The 24,868-nt window shown below is 37.1% G+C and overlaps 1 protein-coding gene across 1 annotated transcript in view; it reads left to right on the top strand.

Annotated features, from left to right (window-relative positions):
• Positions 1 to 24,868, top strand: part of CNTNAP2 (contactin associated protein 2) — a gene marked incomplete at both ends in the record, with an annotated part of 1,183,012 nt that overhangs the window by 845,187 nt on the left and 312,957 nt on the right. Inside the window, one exon of the mRNA XM_082307127.1 lies at positions 1,882 to 2,082. Coding sequence (XP_082163253.1) covers positions 1,882 to 2,082 — 201 coding nt within the window. The remainder of the gene's footprint in view (positions 1 to 1,881; positions 2,083 to 24,868) is intronic.

The raw sequence follows: 24,868 nt of genomic DNA, 5'->3' as shown, positions 1-24,868 counted from the left end.
CTATGTCCTACATTTTATGATTTTTATTGCTGTAAGGCACATCTGTTGGGTGAATTAGTATTCTCTGAAACTGCCACATGATCTTCCTGGAGAATCTTTTTGTGATAAATACAGCGAAGTTAGCAGCATGGCATGTTTTCATCTCTGCATCTCTGGACGGACAACTGTGGTCAGTGGTGGTGCTCTGCAGGAACAGCTGAACCGTCTGGGGCAAAGGCCTGGCTGCCTCATCCGGGACCCAGGGCTTTTGTGCAAGCCAATTCAAGGCACCAGAATAGATTCTTACAGATTTTTTTTAAAGTTTCGCATTTCCTATTCCAAGTCCAAGACACATTTCTTTGACTTGGCCCTCAGTAGTAGAAGTATATAAAACAGCAGAAAGAAAATTTAAAAGAAAACCAGAAAAAAAAACCTTAAAATGTCAAAGAACTGTACATGATAAGTATTAGTGACAAAACCTGAACTTCTAGGAAGCCTTGTGGTAATATGCTAAAGGATAATCTATAGAAAAACGGGAATTTTCTGGGGTTTATTCACTGTCTCTTTCATAGTAATACAGAGAAAGATTGACCTATTTCAGTCCTTGGCTCTTTGAGATGGACACTATGAGTAGTAAGTATCAGCTGAGATAGTGGTTTTTTACAATGATAGCTAGTCAACTTGAATTTAAAAGTTCTTTGCACCTAAGTGATAGAATACTTCTTGCAGGAAGACAGTATCACTAATATTGACTGAATCTTCATTGTTCTAGTTCTGAAACCCTATGTCTTTCTCAGTTAATATTTTTTTCATTTTGGTTCTGTGGAATGTCCCTCTAAGAAAAAGTAATGGTGGGTCTACAACAGGAAAATTTCTGAGCCTTTTCTTTATTTCCTTTCTAAACTACCTTCCAACTTCCACAAATCTTCCAACAAGAGGAGTGTGGAGTGTGGTGTTTCCTTATTACGGTATCTCATCTTAAATCTCCTCTGGTAACTACTGACAAATGGCACACAGTGACACTTCTAGTGACTTGCTGTTCAGTAGTTCAAAGCAGTGTAATGCATACAGAGTCTGTTGTAGGCTGGATATTACACACTTCTTGCATGTGCAGTAGGCTGTGGGAAGTGTTGAGATTCAGCCAATGCTGCTGTATTTCTTATCACCAAAATGAGGTTGTTCTTCCCCCTTCCTTTTGTCTTTTCACAACTAAACAGAAGCTTTTGTATTTCCATTGTCTCCTACTTCTATTATTTCTTATGTTGATATGAGTACCATAACCACAATCAGTGAGGTCATATGGTGCTGCTATTGTAAAATATTCAAGTCTCAATAAGCAGTAATTTTGGTTTACCCTAGGACCACAGCTTGGGTAAAAATGTGGAAAACTTGATAAACTATAGTGTTTTCAGTATTAATCACTAAACGATGTAATCACATAAGAATCTGGTGCATCCCTGTTGTTACAGTACTGCAGAGCAGTGTTGCTCTCCAGCCCACAGCAACCTACCATGCACAGTGAATTTTCCTCACATATAAACCTTGAATCTTTAGTGCATCAGCCTTGTGTCCTTCTAATCAATTTCTGATCAAAGCTAATCCGTATTAGTTCCGTATGTCACTATTAGCGTCAGTTGTTCCAGGAAGTCTCCTCACATGGTATATGGGTTATCAAAACTTCAAAGGCAATCAGGGTTTCTGCCTTTCATCAGTTCATAGTTGTAGGAACTATGCTCTCACATGATGACTTTTCACGTGCAATGCCCTTCTTCACCCATACCCCCTCAAAAAATATCTGGCAGAACATTTTTATCTTTTGCAAAAGGCCTAGATTTGTTTTAATCCAGTTCTACTGTCTGTCTTTTACCAATTCTTGTCTTGTCTTTTTACCTTCTCTTTCAGAGGATAAAGTATGGACAACTGTGTACCATGATCTGCAAATGCAGACTTCTGTGGGAGGCAACAGCCTGGAGAAGTTGTCTATACTACAGCTCAATTACAGTGCGACGATGGACCAGATTTCTGCCATTACCAGTAGTGCTGAATACTGCGAGCAGTTTATCTCCTATTCTTGCAAGATGTCGCGGCTGCTGAATACACCAGGTAGGCTGAGAATGGGATATCAATTAAATACAGTGTTAAAGAACTTTGTCTGAACAATTCAACAAGTATTGCTGTTAGACCAGTCCGTTCAGTGAGCATACTTCATTAAAGTTCACAAAGAGATAAATAATTGAAAGCACAGAAGAAATTGTTTTCTTAGGAAATTTTGCCTGTTTGCTTACTACTGAAATGAATTTTGTTTCACCACAAATGTGTGTGTTCTTCTCTCAGATCTGTTGCTCCTTAAAGCTGGAAGCTTTTGGTAAACAGCGTAACTTTGAAAGTTTAATCAATAGAGGCACTGAAAAATTGCTTTGAGCTTTATCCTGTTTTTCTGGCTGTCAGTTTTCATATGCTACATTCAGCAAGGGCACTGGCTGAATGAGAGTTGGAGTTTTCCCACTAATATCTCTGAAACAGTTTCTTAAACACAGAGTATTTGTGGGTAATCAGATGCTTTACACGTTGTAGAGATTGGCATGGTCTGTAATGTGGTTGTGTGAGAAATATAATATGCTATTACCTACAAGTAGATTCATTGTAAGTTTTTCCTTTCGCTGTGTAGCTTTACTGGAAGAGAACAGTCCTAGTACTGCTTGCTGTATGTGCCTCCTCAACAAGTCTTACCTGTAGTTGATGAAGACAAAAGTATTAGTTTTTCCATAACCAGTAAAACAGCACATAAAGAAGAAATTCAGTTTTAGAAACTCTTTTAATATGCACCTAGTACTTTATCTATGCTCTAATTGTGTATGATAGCATTTAATGTTAAATAAATCTTTAATGGTACTTAACAAAGACTGGGTTGTAAGTGGAAACACACAACACATTTTCGTGATTGTGAAATGAGTTCATTGTGATAGGAGCAATTAAAATGCATTTCAGATGAAACTAATGGCTGAATGCTTACAGTGTTATACGTTAAGCTGCTTCCCCTCATGAATTTATTTTGGTGTATTTTCTTATGGTGCTATAGATAAGGATTCATTTGGCATGCATGTGCATCTTACCCCTATCTCCATAAGCATTCCGTTAGTTAATAGATACTGTAATGCTTGTTACTCCTCTCCCTCCTCCCTGCTGTTTTTGAGCTATTTCTAATGCATGGTTTGTCTCTGTTGCTATTATTTTGCTTAATTTAGCATAGCACAGAGACTCTGCAAAGTGGAAAATTATTTCTTCTTTCCCGGGCCTTAATGTATAGGATCCTGAATGATGTTCATAACTAGAAGTATTGTGATTAGATGGATACAAGTATATGGACGTATCTTCGGGCAGGTATTTAGAAAGCAAATTTACTTAGGGACGGAGCTGGAGATAATGTGCATAGAAAGCTCATAGTTTACACAGAGCACAGTGTTAGATTCTCCTTCTTTAAATATATAATACTATTACTTCAGGACCAAATTGTACTTGTTAGTATCTATTTATATTATAATAAAAGAAATATATATTGTAATTGCAGATGTTTGCCCTAGTTTCTAGATTTAAAAGAACAATTAAGCAGCACACAAAATAATAACTTACTAAAAATTTCTTTAAGTAATAATCAATTCCAGATATTTGCATTTTTAAGCTTCTTAGAAATATTTGGGTATATTTTGCAGATACCTCTTTCTTCATGTTTTCATTTTTTATATGGAAAGATAAATTCTCTTAGAAACTGTTTATAGCCAGTTTTTTTGGTCTGGAAAGCGAGTTTCCAGAGATATTCTATGAGGTTGGGTTTTTTTCCTTTAAGTGAGAGAAAGAAGCAACGAACGCAGATCATTTTAACCTAGTCAGTAACAAAAGGTCACACTGCAGTGTTTGCATAACACCTGTAATGGTTTGAACACATAGCACAGCAGTGATTTGTGTGTTGGTGGGGAAGAGGCCAATACGTTTTCTTTCTAAGCTGTGTGTTCTTGGCTTCAGTCTATGGCTTCTAAGCTAAGGAACTAATTTTTCATACCTTTCTCTGTTTCTTTTTCTTTTTTTTGGAGGATTGCCTTATTTGCTAAATATATTATAACACCCTATCTATCTCACAGCACAGCTCCCAGTACTTATGTGGCTTTTTCCATCACAGAGCTTTCTATATAAATCATTGCCCACACAAAGAAATAAAATCGACATTTTTATCTTCCTCAGGAAGTAGAATCCTGGTTGTATTGAAGGCAACGGTAAAACCTTTACAGAATTCGTGGGATCGGGATAGCATTTGTGGCCTTAACCACAGGTGCTTTTCTAGGTCAGAACTTTTCTTTACGCCCTTCAGATGTTTAAGTAACCACTTAGAATATTTGTTTTAAAATTTGTTTTAAAATTGCATCCAAGAGAACAGAGAAGACGGTGCAGCAACTAAACTTTTTCGCCTTTTTGCCTCTTGGGGATCACCTCACTTTGCAACATAGTTCCTTCTCAGGGAGAAATTGCTCAGTTAACATATTTAAAGAAATCGGAATCGAAGCAGTTTATGGATCTATTAATGGCAAGGTATATACAATTGCAGTAATATATGTTCTGCTGCTAATAATAGCTTCAATAGGTTTTTTTAATGCAGTGGAAACTGCATCAAAATCCTGTGTTTGAAGAAAGCCTTCATATTAATAAACCTGTTTGGTTGTGGGGTTTTTTTGGCTGCAGGCACAGCAGTCAAAAAGTTCTCATTGTCAAGTGCTTTGAGAGCAACACATGAAAAGCAGTCTGTACAAACTAAGAATTCTCATTCTTCTGTTATGAGTTTTAGACTTTTAGTCTTTATTCCTCCAGGTCCATGTCTTTTTTTTCTTAATGTTAGGCTTTCATCCAGGCAAAATAGCACGTATATCCCAGAGAACAGATTAAAATCATTGCCAACAATGGGGTTTGGGAGTGATTTTACAGGTTACAATGCCATTGCCTTTCCGCTTAGTCTGAGGGAAGCCCGTAATAAGATGTTCCATGTAAATTAATTCATAAGTGACTTCTGAAAACGCACCCAGAAACAGGAATCTGCTAAGGCTGTAGGATAATTGAGGTTGAAGGCACTGCAGAAGATCATCTGGTCCAATTTTCTGCTCAAAGCTGGATGACCAGTCCTTGTCTAGTAGTAAGTAAAGACTATCTGGAAATGCAGTTTTCCTTCCTTACTCTTTTGGTCTCATTTTTTTGTTTGTTTTGAACTTGCAGCCCAATATGTTTTAAATGACGTTCAGACCTAGGGGTCTGTTTCAAAGTCTTACAAAAGATCATCAGAAAAACAACATTAGTCAGGACAGCTTGGTGACTTTCTTAAGAAAGCACAAAACCAGATGCCTCTGCTGAAAATATGCCATGTTATCACCATAAACAATAAAACTATAGGTACACCGTACATTTCTGGGGAAGCCATTTTCAAGCAGGGAGCCTGCAGTGGATGCAGTTGTCTCACAGTCTTTATGTCAATTAACTACGTCCTGAGGAGATCTGCATTCAGTTCCTGACTCTGCTACAGATTTTCTCTGTGACTTTTACAGTTCATTTAATTTTCCTTTTTTTGTTTTCAGTTTGGTCAACATGAGGCTGACGTTTCTTATTGTCGGTATTGTCTATTTAGATAATATGTTTTTTAGAACAGAAATTCCTTTGTGAATATCCAATTAGCATGATAGAGGCTTGATCTTGGCAATCCACGTAACTATTACTGTTAATAAATGAATGAAATGATAAGCCCATGGGTCATAATTGCAACTTAGTAACAGCGTACATGTATATGTAAATTTGGAAAAAAAAAAGAAACCCTCCAGACTTTTCGTTTTGTTTTGCTCTTTTACATTTACATTTCTCGTATCCTCTTTTCTTCTTGTTTCCTTGGAAACTTCCATTTCGAGAAGATAATGATATGTTTAGTACTGAGGACATGCAGAAAGCTAGCTGTTTTCTGAGTTCTCGATGCCCGTACACTTTCCAGTTGGTATGGGAGGTGATAGGACATTTTCCTCATTTGCAAACAGGAACTTGGAGATGGAAGGAAGTTCTTTTGTGCCCCCTGGTTAACAAGAGGGAAAGAAGCAATGCAGGATATAGAATCACTTTGCTTTTACAGGAAGAAGCTTCCCTTCTTTGCTGTAAGAAACAAAGGGATATAGAGGACAGTGATACAATATACTAATAGAACGCAGAATGTTAGTTAAGAAAATTCTGTATCTTCATCCACTGTTGTCATTAGACTTCCTAATAACACCTGCTTGTGACTTCCTTGGTATGAAATTCTCCATGGGCCACTGCTCTCAGCCTCCGAAATGGGGATGGCACAGCATGCTGGTTCTGCCATTCTTCCCTTCGCCCTGGGAATGAGACCCTGAAGGGAGGAGGGCTGCTGTGTTCACAGTATCTGTGAGTCTGTCATTTCCCAGAGCTGTAGGAGCTGTAACAAATAATCAGAGTGTGGGAGCTAAAAGCATAGATACAGAGAACAGAACAAGATCTGTTGGTATTGTGTTCCAATTTTTATTCCTATTCACTGTGCCTGCAGGCAGCATATGAAAAGCATAAAGCAGAGTTACTGCGGTACATGAATTACTGTTTCATGCCTGTTTGTCTTTGGAGGAAATGAGACAGCAGTTTCATGAATTCGGGAGTTTAGCAGGTGAAATAGAAAACTTAATTTGCTGTTTGGTTGTTTTAGTTACAATAAAGCAATTGTAATACCAGTAGTAAATAAGATTTATGGGTAGACTGAGATAAAAACAGAGTTAAAAACTGCAATATGGTATTTTACCTAAGTAGCCGTCCAACTCAGAACTCAATATATAAACTTTCACATCGCTAGACATTAACTGATGTAGAATGCTACTTGCAGATATAATCCCTGCTTAATAAGTGTTCTTCAAAAAGAGTCTGAGAGAGGAATGGGATTTCTGCAGACCTGCGGTGACGAATGGAAGCTGCTCCAAAACTTGCTCAGGCTTCAGTGTTCAGTTCTCAATGTTCTTCCAGAAGACATGCCCATAAGCTTTCATGTATCTTGTCCAGCCTGAAGAAATTCATTGATTGATCCCCTTCTTCTCTGTCAGTGTTCTAGAAAAGCTGATTTCAACTTCTAGTGATTTGTCAAGCACGAGGGTAGCAGGAACAATGTCCTTGCTCTGCTCTGATCTACATCCTCATGTCCTAGAAGTGGAAACCAACAGCTTTCGGAGATTTCTTTTTTCCTTAGTTGTTGTCGTGTTGCTATAGAACTGAAGCAGACATTAATTCATAGGTTAAATGTTTCTCATGAAATACATATCAGTCCTCCTAGGTAAATGTTAGGTAGGTAAACGGTTAGTTAAGAGGTCATTTTTTCCAGTCCATTATTAATACACCCTTCTCTCATGTCTTTGTTTCACTCTGTACCTTTGCTTGTCTCTTAGTGATTCCTTTGAGGTTTTTTGATACTGTGATCACCGAGTCTCTTAGTTTCACTTTATCTTCATCATACTTTTAGCTGGTGAACTATTTTTGCTAATGTTCCAAGTTATTTTTGCTGTTGTGTAGGAATTAGACTTAATCCGGTATAACTAGGTGAAAACAGCTACATGGTGCTTTGGTGTTTGTTGGAAATAATAGTAGCTGATAAGAGCTGTGTGAGTATTAGAAATCCTCTATGGAAAGTGTAAACTGCAGCGCTGTGAGCTCTAGATTCTTTGCTGTGCCTTTCTAAGAAAAAGTGGTGCATTTAAGTTTTAACTTTGCAGTTATAACAGAATGTTCCAAACCGGTTGTTTCTCATACCCACTCGCTCCATAAATGTGCTCTGCCTACTCCGGGAAAAGATTCACTATCTTTATTTCTTAGAAGAAAGATAGAGGAAGACAATAATTACTCCACTGTTTGTACTGAACCCTGGTTTATAAAAACTGTTCAAAACCATTCGTGGTTATTGTTTTCGCAGAAAGAGTCACAGATATTGCTTCTTCATGAACCCAGGTTGTTCTGGGGAAAAGTTATCTTTCTTGATGAATGACCAAAACAGATTAGTTTATTAATTTCTCAGACAAAATGGATCTAGATGGTATATAATTGTGTGTCTTGACAAGAATTTCTCTTTCACCCATATCCTAAATGCATTCGCATTATTCTGAGTATTTTTTCTTATTCAAATATGCAGTAAAAATATCCAGTGTTTCTTTTTTCATTCCCATTCCTGAAATGAATGTGTGTCATAAACGACTGTATGAAGAATCAAGCTAAACGTATGCAATTAAGAGAAGATGGTACTTTCCAGTGCATAAAACAAAAGGCTCTTTAAGACAGAGCTCCATCCCCTACTGTGTTATGGACTTCTCTTGGCCTTTCCTTCATTGCCCTGCATTGCCTTATAAGAAGACAAGTGTTCAGCTATTATTGAAACATTGCCTGCCCTGTTTTCATGGATGAGATGATAGTGTTTCGTTTCTTGAGGCTGTGACTTTTACTGATTATCTGAAGGTTATAGTTAGGCTTTCCCAGCTGACAGCCTAGGGCATCGAGCTGTCTATTCTATATTAGGTTTTACATTTGGAAAGCCTTTTCTGCTTCTCAGGAGCCTCTTTAAACAGTGTTTAGTTCATGTTTGGAGTTTGGAAGTACTGGAACTGCTTTGTAAGAACTACTTTTTGTTGTTAGTAATGTTATCAGATCAGACCACCCCCAATATCATACATGTTTTTCATAATGAGTCCATCAGGTAAACCTCTGGAACACAACAGAATGAACTTGAGAATGGATATGGTGTGATTACTAACATATGTGTGGCTATTTGAAATACGAACAGCCCAAAATACATCTTATTCCCAGAGTATGTTTGAGTATGGTTTTTTACTGCACTTTCTTTGTATGTATGCTTGATTTATCACATCAGTCTATTAACATGTTTTTCTGAATTGTCTCTGAAACTGAATGCCTGAAATAGTTTCCCCTTTTCACCTTGTGAATAATTCCACGTACATTTTCCCTACTTCTCCACGTTTTCTTTATACTATAACCCATTCTTTCCCTTCAATGATTTCACACTCTGCCTGCATACATTTGCTAATGTTAAAACAGTGTCGCTTAGAACAACCACCATTGCCTGAGTGTGTATGAGGTCAGAGTTTTACTAAAGGTTAAAGGGAGTATGCAGGAAATACAACATATTTTTAAATCAAGTTCATGTGACGTCATTGCCATTATAATCTGGGGGAGAAGAGTGCATTGTGTCCCTTTGAACTTTTGTGCCTTTATGTGCTTGCAGCATAAGCCATACGTACCTGTAGATTTCCTGTGGAAATCTATATACATATAGGAATTTATGTAGAAGGAGATGGTCTCCAGATAATGATCACTTCTTCTTAGAAGGAATTACTTCAACAAGATCCTTTTTCAGTGTATCTTTTGAAATATTTTATGTGAGATTTGCTCAATGTGAGAAGATGAAAAAATTAATCTCTGATTTTCTGTTAGGTAGTCAGATTTTACTGGCATATGGACAGTAACTTCTGTTTTCAAGGAATTTGTGTTGCCAGCAAAAATTATTCATGATCGCTTCCTTAGATTTTTGGAATAAGGAGTGGGAAAGATTTTCCCTTGATTAATAGGAATGGGAATAAAAAAATCAATAGCCATGTTTTCTGGAAAAATGGATCTGCAGATTAAAAAAAAAAAAAAGATGTTTACCGTATCTACCGATGGAAATTAAACTTTGTATCTGGGCATTTGTTGGCCAATGCGGTGATGAAGATAGAGCTGCTAACATGATGCAAAAGATTGAAATGCAGTCCAGCATTTCAGAAGCAGCAGCTAAAGATTTGGAATCAGTTACCAACTTAGTTGCTAAACTATAATGAGTTTCAGAAAGTGGCAGCTGGTTAGTACATGCTGCTATCTCAATTAACCTAGAAAAGACCCATTATTCTAGTTTCTGTTGGAAGCCCACCCCAGTACTGCTTTGCAGCAATAGCTGGAATGTTTTAGTAGTGAACATGGACTTTGTAAAGCAAACATATGCTCCACAACTAATAGTGGGGTTTCACCTGCAGCTTGTTAAGATCCTGAGCATTGCCCCAACAGAAGTGACGATGCTTTGTTTAAACTGCAGATATGCAATTAGATACATGTAACTTATAGGACAGATCTCACTAACTCATAAACTCAAGACATATTTAATGTCTGTCAAGCTATTTTTAAAACGACATGTCTACCAAAGCACTTGCATAGATGGATATCTATTGTATCAAGTTTAAATTGTGTCCACGAAAATATGTTTTGGAACATGCTGTACTATTAAATTTTTTTCTCCCATTACCTTAAGAAGCAGTAATTCTGCTTTCTGCTAACATTAGTCCATCGCAAAAGTTCTTTTTACTTTTTTTGTCGTTCCCCTTTACTCATTCCTCTTTGATGTTTTATTGTCTCTCTACTTCTGACATTTGGAACATATTCTGATTTCATATACACTTTTGTAAAATCTTAATAGTATTTACAGTGGTGTTACTCTTGAATGACACAGAAGTAACAGATCAAAGCTTCTTTTCTTTTTAATCATCTGTCCCCTATGGCATGGACTGTGTTTTCATCATTTTTTTGCAAAGCACTATGTCAAGTAGCAAGAATGTTTGGAAGAGATACTGAACCAATTTCTTTTCTGGAAAATCTGAAATTGCAGGCATACCAAAAAAGTTGTCAGACATGTAAGATAATTCATCTGCGATGATAGTCTGCACCACTCTGCCATTTTTCACCAACAGATCTAAAACTACCTTAACAAAATCTCCAGATGTTAGGGAGCTGGAAGTAATGAGAGTTTTGTTTTGTTTGGTTAAAGATGTCTGTGCAAAGTGTGTTTGAATGTAGCAGTCCTGAGGAACTGAGAGGATTGCTGGCCACAACTTAATGATTAATGCAGGTCAGCATTTACCGTGCTAAGCAGAGAGCAGGCTTAATCTCACTGAACCAAAAAAATCTTGACTCTTGCTCTGATTAGTACTGCACCTTGATCTGTGGCCTGATGGCCAACTCTATTGTTCGCAATCATGTTCAAGTACAAGAGGTCTTTAATACCAGCAAGACTTTGTGAACACAGGAAAAACAAAGAAGGATAATGAGTGGAAACTGTAGAAGACTGCCAATGGCCAAATTAGGTCTTTCCTCTGATGAAGTTAACGTTTTACCTGCAGAACTTCTTCCTAATGTCCACTTGGCTCGTTATTAATATGAGTATTCACATACACTTCAAAGAGAAGTGCATAGGTAATTGATCCATGTTTGTATGCAGCATCTCAATGTCAATGTCTAGTTTTCTTCGGACTCACATGCAGATTTCATTTTGTACAGTAACACCTGGACAAAAGAAAGATAATGCAGTTACCCATTCTGTCAAATCAGTTGGCGTCTTCTGTGGGCTGACTGTTAGTGTTTCGTATTGTATATGGATTCCAGTGAACACAAGAAAAATAATAAGCAATTCCAATGTTTGTATCATTACTGTTGCCAAGATTCATTTTTATTCAGAGTAGTGCAACTATATGAACTAATGCTCAGAGAAAGAGGAGAAGGTTCTACTGTCTTTTTGAATGTCATGCTAACTTTGGTAATCCTTTTATTATATGACTTTTCATCAGGAATTCACTGTCTCTCTGTATTTTAACAGCAAACACACAAAAAAAATACCCGTCAATTCAATCTATTAAAGGATTTTTTTCCTCTGTCTCCCAAACTTTGTAATCCTTCCTTGGAGTTATGACTGAGGAATGATAATAGAATAGCTCCTCTTCTTTGTCAACGACTGAAAAATAGCAATGGCTTCTTGCTGACAAAATCTTGAATAAATAAGCTGAGCATAATCAAAGCAAATTTTAAAATAATTTCTCTCCTACTTCAGGATATTCTTTGAGATTTCTCTCAGATTAATTGCAGTGCACACTAATGGCAGCAACATGGACCTTACTGAAGTTCTATCTCCTGTATTAAGACTGATTATTAATGACATTTCACTGGAGTAGGGCGGTGAGCATCTTTTCAGCTGCTCTCTTGTTCCTAATGCCTCTCTATTTCATCAGTAAAAATAGTGACATCTTCAGTTTGTCATTTTCTGTGTCTGTAAATCTTCCCATTCTTCTGCTCTTTCATTTTAAGGTATGCTTTGATTCATAAAATATTTTGGTTTTAATCAAAATGAATACTTTTCAAACACCAGGCACATGGCACTAGGTTTGATCTATTTGGGAACTAAGGGAGAGTAAAACTGAGTATTCATCTCAAGGCAGGAACATTTGCATTGCTCCTCAGAGTCCTGATCTCCAAATACAGCCTGGACATGCCCTGAATAACCTCACCACCCTGTTCCCTGAAAGTCTACATATCTTTCCAAGGTAGATGGATGGACATGGGCAGGAGGGGAGGCATAGTCATTATGATAGGTTATCTAAAGGGAATTAGAGAAGGGCCAGAGTGGCAAAGCACTCCAGAAAGTACCCTCCCCTTGCAGTCAGGGCACCTAGGATTTGCATGCCCTGGGATCAGGACTGTGGGGGACGCTGGGAGCCCTTAGCTCCATTCAGCACTGCTGAAGAGTGGTGCAAGCCCCCTCTAAAGCCACAAAAGACGTGATTGCATTGCACAACAGGAGTAACAGAGAGAAAATGGCATACATGGTTGAGTTCATCCTTATTTTCATGTGCAAGTGGCTTAGAATGGAGACAAAGGCGTAATTCTTGTTGGAAGACTATATTTCACTTTGCAGAAGCTTTTAGCAAATCGCTCACAATCCTACAAACTAAAGGAGCAGCATGTTTGCAAGTCACAGAACATCTTGTGAGTGTATTCCTGGTATAATAATTTATCCAACACAATAAGTAGTAGCTTGCTTCGTTCTGTATCAAAGGGCAAAATATGTAATTAATAAGAAATAAGTTCTTTGAATTAAGTTGAAGGGGAGTTACAGCAAGTAACCTTCTCTGTCTCTCTCTGGCTTTTAAATAATCCACTTACAGGGATTATATATTATTTAAAGAGGAACTTAAGAAATGGTAATGACTGGGATTACTGCCATTCTGGAGAAAGCAGGGCTAGGTTCTGTTGTGTATTTTCTTATACAAAAATAATGTGACAAAAGTCTGAAAAAAATGTAACAAAATTGGTATCACCAGTGATTGCCAGAGGGGTACCTAAGCCTGTACATGTGTGTGCACCGGGCTGCAGTTACAGGCCACACTTGGCCAGAGTCTATGATGAAGAGTTCTGTAATAAATTCTGCACAGGAACTTCCCCACATTCCTCCTATATTAATGAATAAATTTGTCATTTCTGTAGTTTTACTATGTTTTAATTAAAACACAGCGTTATTACTTTCTAATAAAAAGCCTAACCTACAAAAAACTGGTATCAAATTTAAATACAGATTACAGTCCCTGGATTATCAACACCACAAATTCTTGTTTGTTTCTAACTATTGAGTTTTACTGCGATAAAGATATTTACACAAATAGGCCATTTTAACATTTAAGGGAAACGCTTTGTCTGTTGTCTTATTATGTGACATTCTTTCTATAAATAAACTTAACCTAACAAATTTATTTCATGTTTTTTCCCTCATGCTTTGCTACTATGTTTTAATCTCATGTTTTACTATTATTGGGATTTTCAAATAGATCAGAATACTTCTCCGTTTTTTTTGGTTGTTTTTGTTTTTTTTTTTTCATATATCTAGTTTGGTAGTAAAACTTTTTCAAATATTTCTAAGAGTTATCTCTTCTGCAAAATAGGCGTTTCAGGAAGTCAGGAGGATTCAAAATATTCACAATATACACTGTAAATTTTCAACTGTAGTTGACCATTTAAATAGTAACTTTGTAAAGAAAAAAATAGAAAGGAAAAATACACTTCTTAGTGTATAGCTTCAATACTAAGAAAACCATTGGTTTTCATATAATTAATTTTTAGCTTTTTATTTTTTCTGCCTTTATTTACTTCATTCTCTTTTAAGTCCGTTCTCTCATGTTTTTGATTACTTCTTTCTTCTCTCTTGCTTGCTTTTTAACTGACTAATTCTTATTAATACATGTAGAAGGCCTGTTGCTTCCACTGATCATTTTTTCAAGCTATGAAGATTTGTTTGGTATGCTGCTTCTCTCTTTTTGCATCACTCTTCTTCACATGGTTTTCAGAGTCTTAAGAAGAAGATGGGCAAGGGTTTAAAGAATAGCAGGGGCAGTGAGAAAGGATCAGAGTTTAGCAGGTGGAGATAAAGAAATGATACATCAGCAGTGCTGTGGAGAGATTGTGGAATTTGAAAGCTGCTTGGAAAGAGGGTAATATAGTGCAATTTTTAGGAGATGATGGAGAATCCAAATCACTCTGTGTATATGGTAGCTGAAAGGCTTATGGCAGCCAACAAAAATATACTGAAGGGATCAGTGTTGAGCTTAATTACTTTGTTCTCAAACTGGAGTTGGTTTAACTGAAACTAATGTGCTAATATTAGCTAGGTTTGGGGAAATTAACATAAGAGTGCTGTGAAAGGATTCTAGAAAGTATGGAGGTGGTGCAGAATAATAAAAATGTGAAATATTAAAAATGGTTGAATAGCTGAATAGTTAGAAAAATTGGACAGTACTTCAGAGTTCTAAGTTGAATAAAGTCGCATCTAGTATAACTTCCTCAAAATCAGTAGAAAAATGAAAAGTTAATTTGCCACATAAGCAGTTTTCGGGTTTTGATTAATTTTAATGGGATTTGCCTGTGTTTTAAAAATGAAGCCTTTTGAAAATGCAGAGCAAGTTGTAGGTCAAAAAAGGAACAAAATGGCTTTGATTGTCTGGGCATGTCCTGGACTGCAGGGAAAAAAAGAGCACTGTTGCTTTCATTCAGTAGCATTTTAATACTAACTGCTTTACAGTTTCATAGAAAACACCACACGACTTCTAGGGTACAGTAAGCCCCCATTTGCTTGGATCAACATAGAACGTCACACTACCACATGCTACTTGTAGAAATATGTCCTAGTCTAAAGTGGTTTTGAAATCGGACTAGCCCTTCAAACAGCTGTGAACGCTTGAGTTCCGCTTTGGGATGCACTAAATAATCTCTTCATATACTCTTGGAGGTTGGTACACTTTTCACTCTTTGAGGTGAAATTATCCAAATAAAATAGTTAAAAAGCAAGCACAGCCCAAGAAGTGACTTTCCTAGAACTTCCCTGGAGGATTCAGCCAAGGACAGCTGATCCATTTAAGTATTAAGTCTAATTTAAATGCGCGTACCAATTTAATTCAAAGTCTGTGGCTGAAGAAGATAAAAAAGTTTGAAGGTTTGTAGTACAATTGGTTTTATTAATTGAAAACTAGCATATAAAGGAAATTTTGAAAATATTGGAATACTGAGTTCTTCATCCAGATGTAACCAATTCAGATCCTATGCAAAGCAACAGTACCTGAAAATTATTTTTACTGTGTGGCTGTTCAGCTACCAAGATAAGATGAACTGATAGTCTCAGTCTACGTCCTACTGGGCATATGTTGCATGTAATATAATCATCATCATTGCTGGCACCTTCCATGGTTGCCTTAGCTGAGACTACCAACTGGCCAACCTGCTAGTCTCCTACAACAACAGCTGATATAGGGCTGTGTGAGCAATTTATTTTTGGTTGGCTGAATGTTGGGGGGAAAAAAATGAAGAAAAATAGAATACATGTTTAAAAAAAAGCTGATTTTAAAAGGTCAACTTCTTCAGGACAAATTAGGATATGTTTCACATCTTACATCAATCAATATAAATTAATAACTGCAAAATATAAAACAATAAATTACAATTTTTATGTTTTTTTCCCCTCAGTTGTTTTTGGTCTAAACAATGTGCTGAGTTTGACAAGGAACAGTTTCTTCAGCAAAACCCCATGTTTTCAGAAGGGAAAGATGTTTTGACACCAAAAGTGATTGGGTCCAAGTTGCGTTACATTGACAGTGGTGAGACTCAGGCCGAGTTAGCACATTTGCGTAGTTGCTACTTGATTTGTATTTATTCCTGAATAAGATGGACACAATTTATGATAATTATTAACGAACCTAGAAATTATTATCAGCATTTATTTTCATTAAGGTAATTACCAGGTGAAATAACTACAGTTACACTTTATGATATAGTATATTTCTGTCCGTAGGACATATTGAATTATACTACATTTCAGAAGAAAATGGTTTCTCATAGTGAACAAGCACAGCCGTCCTCATCTTGAGGTCACCCAGAAGTGTTCTGTCATTTGATAACATTATGCTTTTTACACTCAGTAACAAAGTACAGATCTTGTTTATTTGCCAATTAATTAATTATCTTTTCATCAACTCTAATGGGAGCTTGCTTGGTTTTTAAGGACCAGGTACTAAATTTTGCTCTCGGCTTATTTTTCAAGTTTGGAGACAGAAGTGGCTTCATATCCTAACATGTAATGCCAGGGATGAGAGGAAACCTCTTATTTTACTTGCCCCGACATTTGGTGGTTTTATAAAAATATTTCTATAAACAGGAGATAATATTTTCCAATCTGGTCAGTACAATATTAAGTGTATGATAGTCAAAATTATTCTTTCACATATACTGGCATTGCAGTATTTGTGTTACAGAGTCTTTCCTTCCAATTTATTTTATAGCACTGTTCTAGTTTGTTGTTTGAATTTGATGCTGGACCAGAGCCACAGGTCAGCATACTTTGGCTGGAAAATGTTTTTTAAATAGCATTAAGGATGGAGATTTACATCAGGAATGACTCTACACATGGCTAATTCCTCCATCCTGTCAGCTGTAAATAAGAACCTATATTAGAAAGGTTGCAATTTATGTTAATGATAGTGCCAGAAGCATTTGTACGATGCTCTTTATATGGGTTCGTGCAAATGGTTGATTGCTACTGAAGTGTGCATTAACATAGAACTCATCCTCAGGTAATTTATGGGAAAATGTCAAGATACGAAATACTAAGTGAGGCAATGATCAGTGAGCAATATCATTGCCTCAGATCAGTACACATTTTCAGAACGGTGTTCATCATTGCTTCAGAGAAGAAAAAAGCGTACTGTACAAAAGAAATCATGATACACAGGATAGTGCTTACAGATATGATGCAGCATAAAATCATATGATACCTTTCCATAAGCACTGTGAGTTTGGGGGATTATTTTTTTAAGATGCATTCATGAAAATATCAATTAAGGAATTGAAACCGAGTATAAAAGACGTGATGGGAAAAAGTAAATATTCAGAGAATCATAGAATCACAGAAGGGTTGGAAGGGATCTGTGGAGGTCATCTGGTCCAACCCTGCTGCTCAGGTAAAGCCACCTAGAGCCACTTGCCCAGGACCATTTTCAGACAGCCTTTTGGGAAGTCTCCAAGGAGGGAGACTCCACAACCTCTCTGGGCAACCTGTGCCAGTGCTTGGGCAACCTCACAGTAAAACAGTGTTTCCTGATATTCAGAGACTGCCTCCCGTATTTCAGTTCGTGCCTGTTGCCTCTGGTCCTGTCACTCGGCACCACTGAAAAGAGCCTGGCTCTCTCTTCTTTATGCCCCCCTTTCAGGTATTTATATACATTGAAGTGTATACCTGAAATGGCCAAAGGCATATTCCATACCATGCATAAAAACTGGAGATAGAGGAAGAAAGAGTGGGGTTTGACTTCCAAGTTAGCCATTGCTTGGAGGGTGGCTGGGCATTGGCCTGCTTGAGGGGGGTCACGAGTGATCGCCTTTGCATTCTTTTTTGTCTTTCTCTTTTCTTCACTTACTAAGCTGACCTTTATCTCGAACCACGTGATTTCTCACTCTTGCTCTTCCTGTTCTCCCCTGGTCCGTTGCAGGGGAGTGAGTTAGCGGCCATGTGTGTGCTTTTAGGGGCTGGCCAGGTCAACCCACCAGGCTTCGAATTTGAGACTTCGAAATCAATGCATAGCTACTGTTAAGAGGTGCAAAATGACCGTATATTTCAGTACAAATAAAGTGCTGAGGTTTTTCAATCAGCAATTGAGGAGGAGAAATCTATCGTTTTTACTTGCCAAGAAAGTGTTTGCCAACAGAAGACTGATTTGTCTGATTGTAGTATTCAGGCAGATACTGAATAAGAGGAGATAGCATTTGGTCAAAACCAAATACATAGCTGAAGAATATATGTGACGCAATGGCCACAATTACAGCAGAGCATTAGTCAGGAAATCATTAGCAATGATTAGTCAACCCTGTAACCCTACAAAACAAATCATATTCTCAATTAATTTTCATCTTTAGTAACTTGCTAATGCCATCATTATGAATTTCAAAAAAAATCTCTTTAGATGAACCATCCACTTTAATTAAACCCATGCAGTAGAATTTCAGTTCTTCTGTGGTCATAATTAGAGGTTGCATTTCCCTTTTCCATGTGGGCAATTTGGTAAGTAAAACTATCTTGAAACAATTATAAATGAAATTTTCAAACATTTACTTTTCCATGTTGTGAGAACGTAGAAGACTACGCCGAAGGTCTTCTGGTTTAGGATAGGTTTATTTTTATCGACCCCAAGATAGTTTTCTGCTTGTTTCAGACTAGTTTTAAAAATTGAATTGGATGATTATGCTATGGACCCATTTTAGCTATGCAGTTTGTCAGTATTCTTCTTTTTACAAGAGCTCCGGTATTGCAAAGACTAAGCCAGGAGGAACTGATAATTGCAGTCTGTCGCATCATTTCAGCGTGTGGAGTTCACGCAAATGAGTAGCTGGTATCAGGCGGTAGCGGTGGAAGGGAGCAGACCTTCCTTCTCAGCTCTGCTCATCCCTCAGCCACCGCTGGGATGCTTGCAGAACCGGCGCGTGGAGGAGATGAGGCATATAGTGGGGACTTGGCCAGGCTTCAAGTACTACGCAAAAGACGCTTGCTCGCCTCCTAGCTGTTTGGCTTCTAGTGCGTAGTTGCACAAACATTCAGTTGAAGCAGTATGTCAGTGTGTTGGCTAAATTTGCATATATATGTAAATAAATAAACAAATCATACTGTATTTGTAGGCATCAGATACTCAAATAGGAATTAGATGAGGGCTCCGGGGAGTTTGCTGCCAATCTTGAGGCAGATATTTTTCTCCTGTTTGCATGAATTCAAAAATTCACTGAATATTATGTTGATTCGCAGATCAGTCTTTTTGCAGCTTTTGCATTTAGATTTGTTATGGTAATGCCGTACTTTATATTCTTTTCTTCCTAAATAAGTTATATTGAAAAACAGAGTTTCTAATTACTCTGTTTGGTTGTAAGAATAGAAAATCTAAGGGACAAAAATTATGTGAAAATACCTGAATTTCAATTTGTTTTAAATTACTTTATTCGTTGCTTTCTTTGAAAACACTTACGGTGTCTACATATGGGTTGTGAAAACAATATCATTATATCTTTATGTAGTATCTTTAATTGATTTCACTCAGAAGACTCCAAGTTCATGGACGTACAATATACTGGTTTTTGGGGGATGAAAATACAAGGTATCAGAGTTATTCAAGGTAGGCTTGACTTAATCCTTTGTACAAACAGATGTTCTTATAACATCATTTGCTGTTGTTGCCCTAGAAGTACCTCATTAAAACTAAGAAGTGTACAGATCTTCTAGTAAATTAATTAGGAATTGTTTAATGTATGAGCTAATAACTTACATAGCTTTCAGTTATGTTTGGGACACTCTCAAGGATAGATTAAAAAAAACAAAACACCCTTTCTAATTTGCAAAGCAGTAGTACTGGGATTTAAGCTGAAAGGGAGATTGGTAATGTCATGAAAGCACATTCTTCAAATAAAACATAAAAATACAATAAAATAATTGGAATTATAGATAGGGGAAAAAAATCTGGTGATGTTATCAGTTCTATTCTCAGAGCACAGCCTGAGCAAAAAAGAGATGTCCCAGCAGTAGAGTCTTTCATTATTGTGTTTTGTTCATATTTAAATGATCCATTCCTACTGGAAAACAATTTTAATTAGTATTGTAATTATATTCAGTCTTAATTTTTCTTGACTTAATTTGTCCTTTTTCTTTTCCTTGCTTTTTACACCCCACCAATTAATTTTTCTCATCCCTAAAGTATGAATCCCTTAAATACTCAGAAATGGTTATACCCTCGTATATTTGTCCTGATGAGGGGCAAAAAGGAGAGAGCAAGCACTCACAGCTGTCTCAGCCTAGGAGAAGGTATAGCTGTGGACAGAGTTCAGTGAAACACAACAGATTGTAACTGCGGAACACTGAAGCATTACGCAGATGTTAAAGGAAAAAAATAGTGAATTTTTCAGTGAATGAATATATCGAACTCCTATGGAACCACCTCTCCAACATATAACATTAGTATGTTTTCAACTCTGTATGTTGAATTATATAATTTTAATTTTTCAATTGTATTTTCAACTTAGTGTAAGGAGTGCTTGAACACGTCATACATAAAACATATTGATTATTTTGCCTTTTTGATTCATAGCCCAAGCTTACCTCATCCATGATAGTGACACTGAAGTGAGAAGCTATATTAAAATAAGGCAGAAGGAAAACTAGAGATGACTGATGACGATGAGCAGCACAACTCCTAACTAGGGGTTCCACTACTAACTAATGACTTTAGGTTTGCATAATTCCTTCCGTGCGTAGACTGCTGCTGCTGAGTAATATCCATGACCGATTACTAATAGACTGATTCAAATGCTTGGAGTTTAAATGGTTGCTTTGTGAACATCTGTTTAGTGAGAAGGGAAGAAACTCGTAAGATAATTGTTATTTTTTCTTCTTTCCTTATTGCTGCTCTTGTTGCCTGACTTCACCTGACTTGACTGCTGTTGTTTCTGTTATTACTGTAATTGCCATTATTCCTTTATTTCTTTTGCTTCTACCACAATTTGCAACATCTGCCATTGCTTCTAATGTAATTACATAATTTTGCCTTCATGTTGCTCTTTCCTACTTAGAAGTTGTAACAAACAAAACCTGGAAGGGAGTGTTTGAGCATCAAAAGATTCAGAACAAGGAGAGCAGTTTTTCTACCAGAATTACTGTATTCGAGTTCTTCCAACACTTAGTACTCACCCACGTATTTTCCTTCCGCCATGTGAGTACTAGCATTGTTAGTGATAACCAGCACTAATCCCTTCAAGCAATTTTATAGCAAAGCTAGAAGCAAGATGATCTGGGGAAAAAATGCCATAGGAAGATCTTACATTTTCTGGAGGACACTCGGGGCTGGCCACAACAACTGCACTTAGACAGAAAGAGCAAAGAGGCAGACAGGATTCTCCCTGCAGATGCTGATTGTAACCAGCCTGATCCAGGCAGTTCCTCTCGACTGAGCAAAATCTGGACTAAGCCTCCAGCTGATGAGAACATGTTGGTGGCAGTGAAGGGCATGGCTATTTCAGTAGGGAAGTTTTCCAAGAGATCTGAGGAAGTGGGTGAAACAGAAGATATACTGTACATTGTAATAAAGAATCCATTATTTTCTCACTGCATAAGTCACTGGAACTTTGTAAGTTTCATGGGGATTTCTATATAATTTTGTCAGGCATGTGAGAGATTAATGTAATTTATGCACATTATATAAATTAATAGGCAATAAACGAATTAGGATCACAAGTTTCTCTCCACAAAATAAATGATCCTAGTGCTGCCTTTCTTATACATCTGTGATGGAGGTTGATGACTATTCCCATATAGAATTTTGCTGATTTTTAAAATACTTTTTTTAGCTTGATATCTGAATCTAAATATCAAGAAAAAATAGTTTAGACTGTCTGAAATGTTCCCTTGTTCATGTTTTTCTTTACAATATATCATTCAAATGTAGAATGGTACACTTCAGTTTTGGATTACTGTAATAAGAAACCTCATAGCGTAAAAGAAATGGAAGAGATTGATTGACAAAAGGAGGTGGGTAGTTCTAGTGTCCTTTCATTTAATAGCATAGTAATTGAACCATACACCAAAGGTACAGGGTCCATCATGTCCCTCAAGGAACCCAAGATTTATACATTGCTGAAAGGTACTTTAAAGAGGTGGTGTAGAGAATTTTTCTTAATGTTTCAGGTTTCATTTAACATTAAATGTGTAAGTATCCACTGGGGCAGAGTTTTGTCTACTATCTAAGTCCTCACTAAGGTCATAGAGCTGTTACCTGTGAGCTGTTGCGGAGGAGCCAGTTCCAAAAGGACAGGTAAATAAAGAAGACAAATAAAGACTTTTCCTTTTACTAAATATCCTGTTGCCTCCTAGTTTAGTAAGGCTTGTAAAAAGAGAATTCCAACTAAGAACCTTCAATTCCAGTCAAGGCTGACTCAGACCTTGTCAAAGTCTCCTCTTAGAGATTCTCCAATGTGTGTAACATTTTGTATGAAATCATCGCAGAGATGAAAAAGGCTTTTATGGCAGTTGGTATGGACATCTGGAGGTGGGACAGATGGGATCCAGACCCTGCTTTAATAAGCAGCATCAGGAAAAGGGAGTGATTGACCCATCCAAGCATATTTTCTAGTAGAGATCTCTGCTCATAACTGGATTTCCAGAGCAGATCAGCTACTTGTACAATCTGTGGCCCTTTCCTTGCATCACTTAGATGTAGGAGTTCATCCTTTGTATGTGGCAAGGATGAGCCAGGTGAGGGTACTTGAATCCATACCCAGACAAGTGCCTGAAAGCACAAACCTCCTGTGACTTCTTGAAACTCTGGCCTCAGCTCTCACCACTTATGATCATTCAGTGAAATCATGGAGTAGTTTCAGATGACCATGTTATGTCTTTCAGTGGCAAATGTGTTCCTTGAAAACAGTCTGCATAGGTCAAATTCGGTATCTATTCTGGGACCTTGAGTAGTACCAAATTCTTTTGAGCTGATCGAAAAAATTGCACAGTGGAATAACTTGCCAAGGAGGCAAGTTATTCATCTTGCATATGCATTAGCTGTAGAATAAAATACTCCATCTAAATGTAAAGTGGATGCTATATAAATGACTACTCTTTTTCTGAATTCTCTTTAAGTTTTTTGAATTGGTGATCTTGTGATAATGCTTTCTGTTAATGCGTCTCTGTGTGTGAACAACTGTATTGGTAGGACATATATTTCTAAAATAGTATTTATAAGTTGCACTTTAGCATTAATGAGTGGGATGCCAACTACTTCTTCTGGTTGAATGACACACAGTGCTATTGAGTTACTTTGAACTTCATTTTCAGAAGCTGATTGAGAGCTGTAGCTTGAGTGCAAACATGGGCACCTGAAACTATAGATCACTGAAAGAAAGGGCCTTAACCTTGTAGATCCATCACTTGCACATGTACAAAATGTAGCAGTATTTATCTGCAAATAGACCAGGGAGTTTTTTATTGGGATATTCACATCAAAATGAAAAAATATTAGCGGTGTTGTTTTATCTGGACTCGGCATTCTCAATGAAATGCCAAAGGTGATTTTCTTCATCTAGCAGCCTTTGTTACTTTGGCATTGATGTATGAGTAGTAGGTTATGATGATGCTACTTTCCTACTCTTCTCTGTGCTTTCTTTAACAGAAGATAAGCAAATTCAATAGATGTACTCTTTATAAAAAGTGCTTCAAAATTGATGATTATATCTTCATGTAGTTCAATCCCCATCACTTTACCTTCCAGCTGGCTAATTTTTTTAAACAAATACCTATCACTCTATGAATTATAAAGGGGATGCAGTGGGGGTTGTTTGATAGCATAGTGTTTTCATGTCAAAACACAAGCAAATTGTCAGGAATGTGGCATATATAATTACGGATTTGATATTTAGGAAGAATTTATGGTACTTTGGCATCTAGCATGAAAGCCTATAATAATGATAGATAACAATATAGGGGTGGTACAGCTGAACCTGTTCAGAAACATGAGCAGTGTGGATTTCGTTTTAATTCCTCTATTTTTTATGAATTTAAAAATCTGTTTGGAGGCTGTGTGTGGTCAAAATTCCTTTGATAGATGAACTGTCACTTTGCTTTAGGCACTTTAAAAACATCTAGTTGAGCATATTGATTAGTCATTAGCGCTGTACATAACCAAGTATGTGGAAACATTATTAAACTCCTAATAAAATTAAAAGTGTGTTGCAACTGTGTGAAGCAATACAGATAGCTTGTATTTAGTATTTAGGCTTTAGGTGAGTATCGCTAGCAACATTAACTCCTTAAAGGACTAGGTTATCCACCGGTAGAGGACAATGCCTCTACATGAGGTGGGTGCCTCAGGGCTAAGTATGCTGCATGCAGTGTGGTGGAGGAGCCAGTGGTGGGTATGTTTCCCAAGGAGATTAGGCTTAGCCTCTCACCACACACAGCTGAGTTCCTTCAGCTGAGCCACCCCGATTTTTGAAAGGAAGTCAAAGTAGCACTGAAGTTTTGCTCAGTTGTTTCAACAGTGAAGTCAGTGCTTAATCGGTTTTCATTCATCTCTCCCCTTCAAAGCAAAGCTGTAAAGCTGTGTGGAGGTAGTTCTGTGAAGGTTTCACCTTTTTACGCTCAACTCACAGGTCAAGTCACAAGCAGATCTTTAAAGATCTTTATGAAATTAAACGTATTATCCAAATTAATCCCTGGTTGACATAGCCTACTGTTTCCAATATATGCTGAGTGAATAATTATTTCTGTTTTCTTCAGAATTTTTTTTTTTGCTTTTATGTACTGAAAGTACAGAATTCTCTACGACATCTTAAAGTGCCTCATTTTGGTGAAGGGAAACAAAAAAAAGCCTCAGCTGAGCAGAACATTTGAATGTATCACTAACATGACTAGACCTAGTTTGATGATGTTTATAATACTAATAAATAAAACATTACTGGT

This window comes from Platalea leucorodia (genome assembly GCF_965183815.1).
Source record: "Platalea leucorodia genome assembly, chromosome: 1".
NCBI classification, from domain to species: Eukaryota; Metazoa; Chordata; class Aves; order Pelecaniformes; family Threskiornithidae; genus Platalea; species Platalea leucorodia.
Note: the sequence above shows the minus strand (reverse complement) of the source record. Positions and strands in the feature narration are given on the sequence as shown.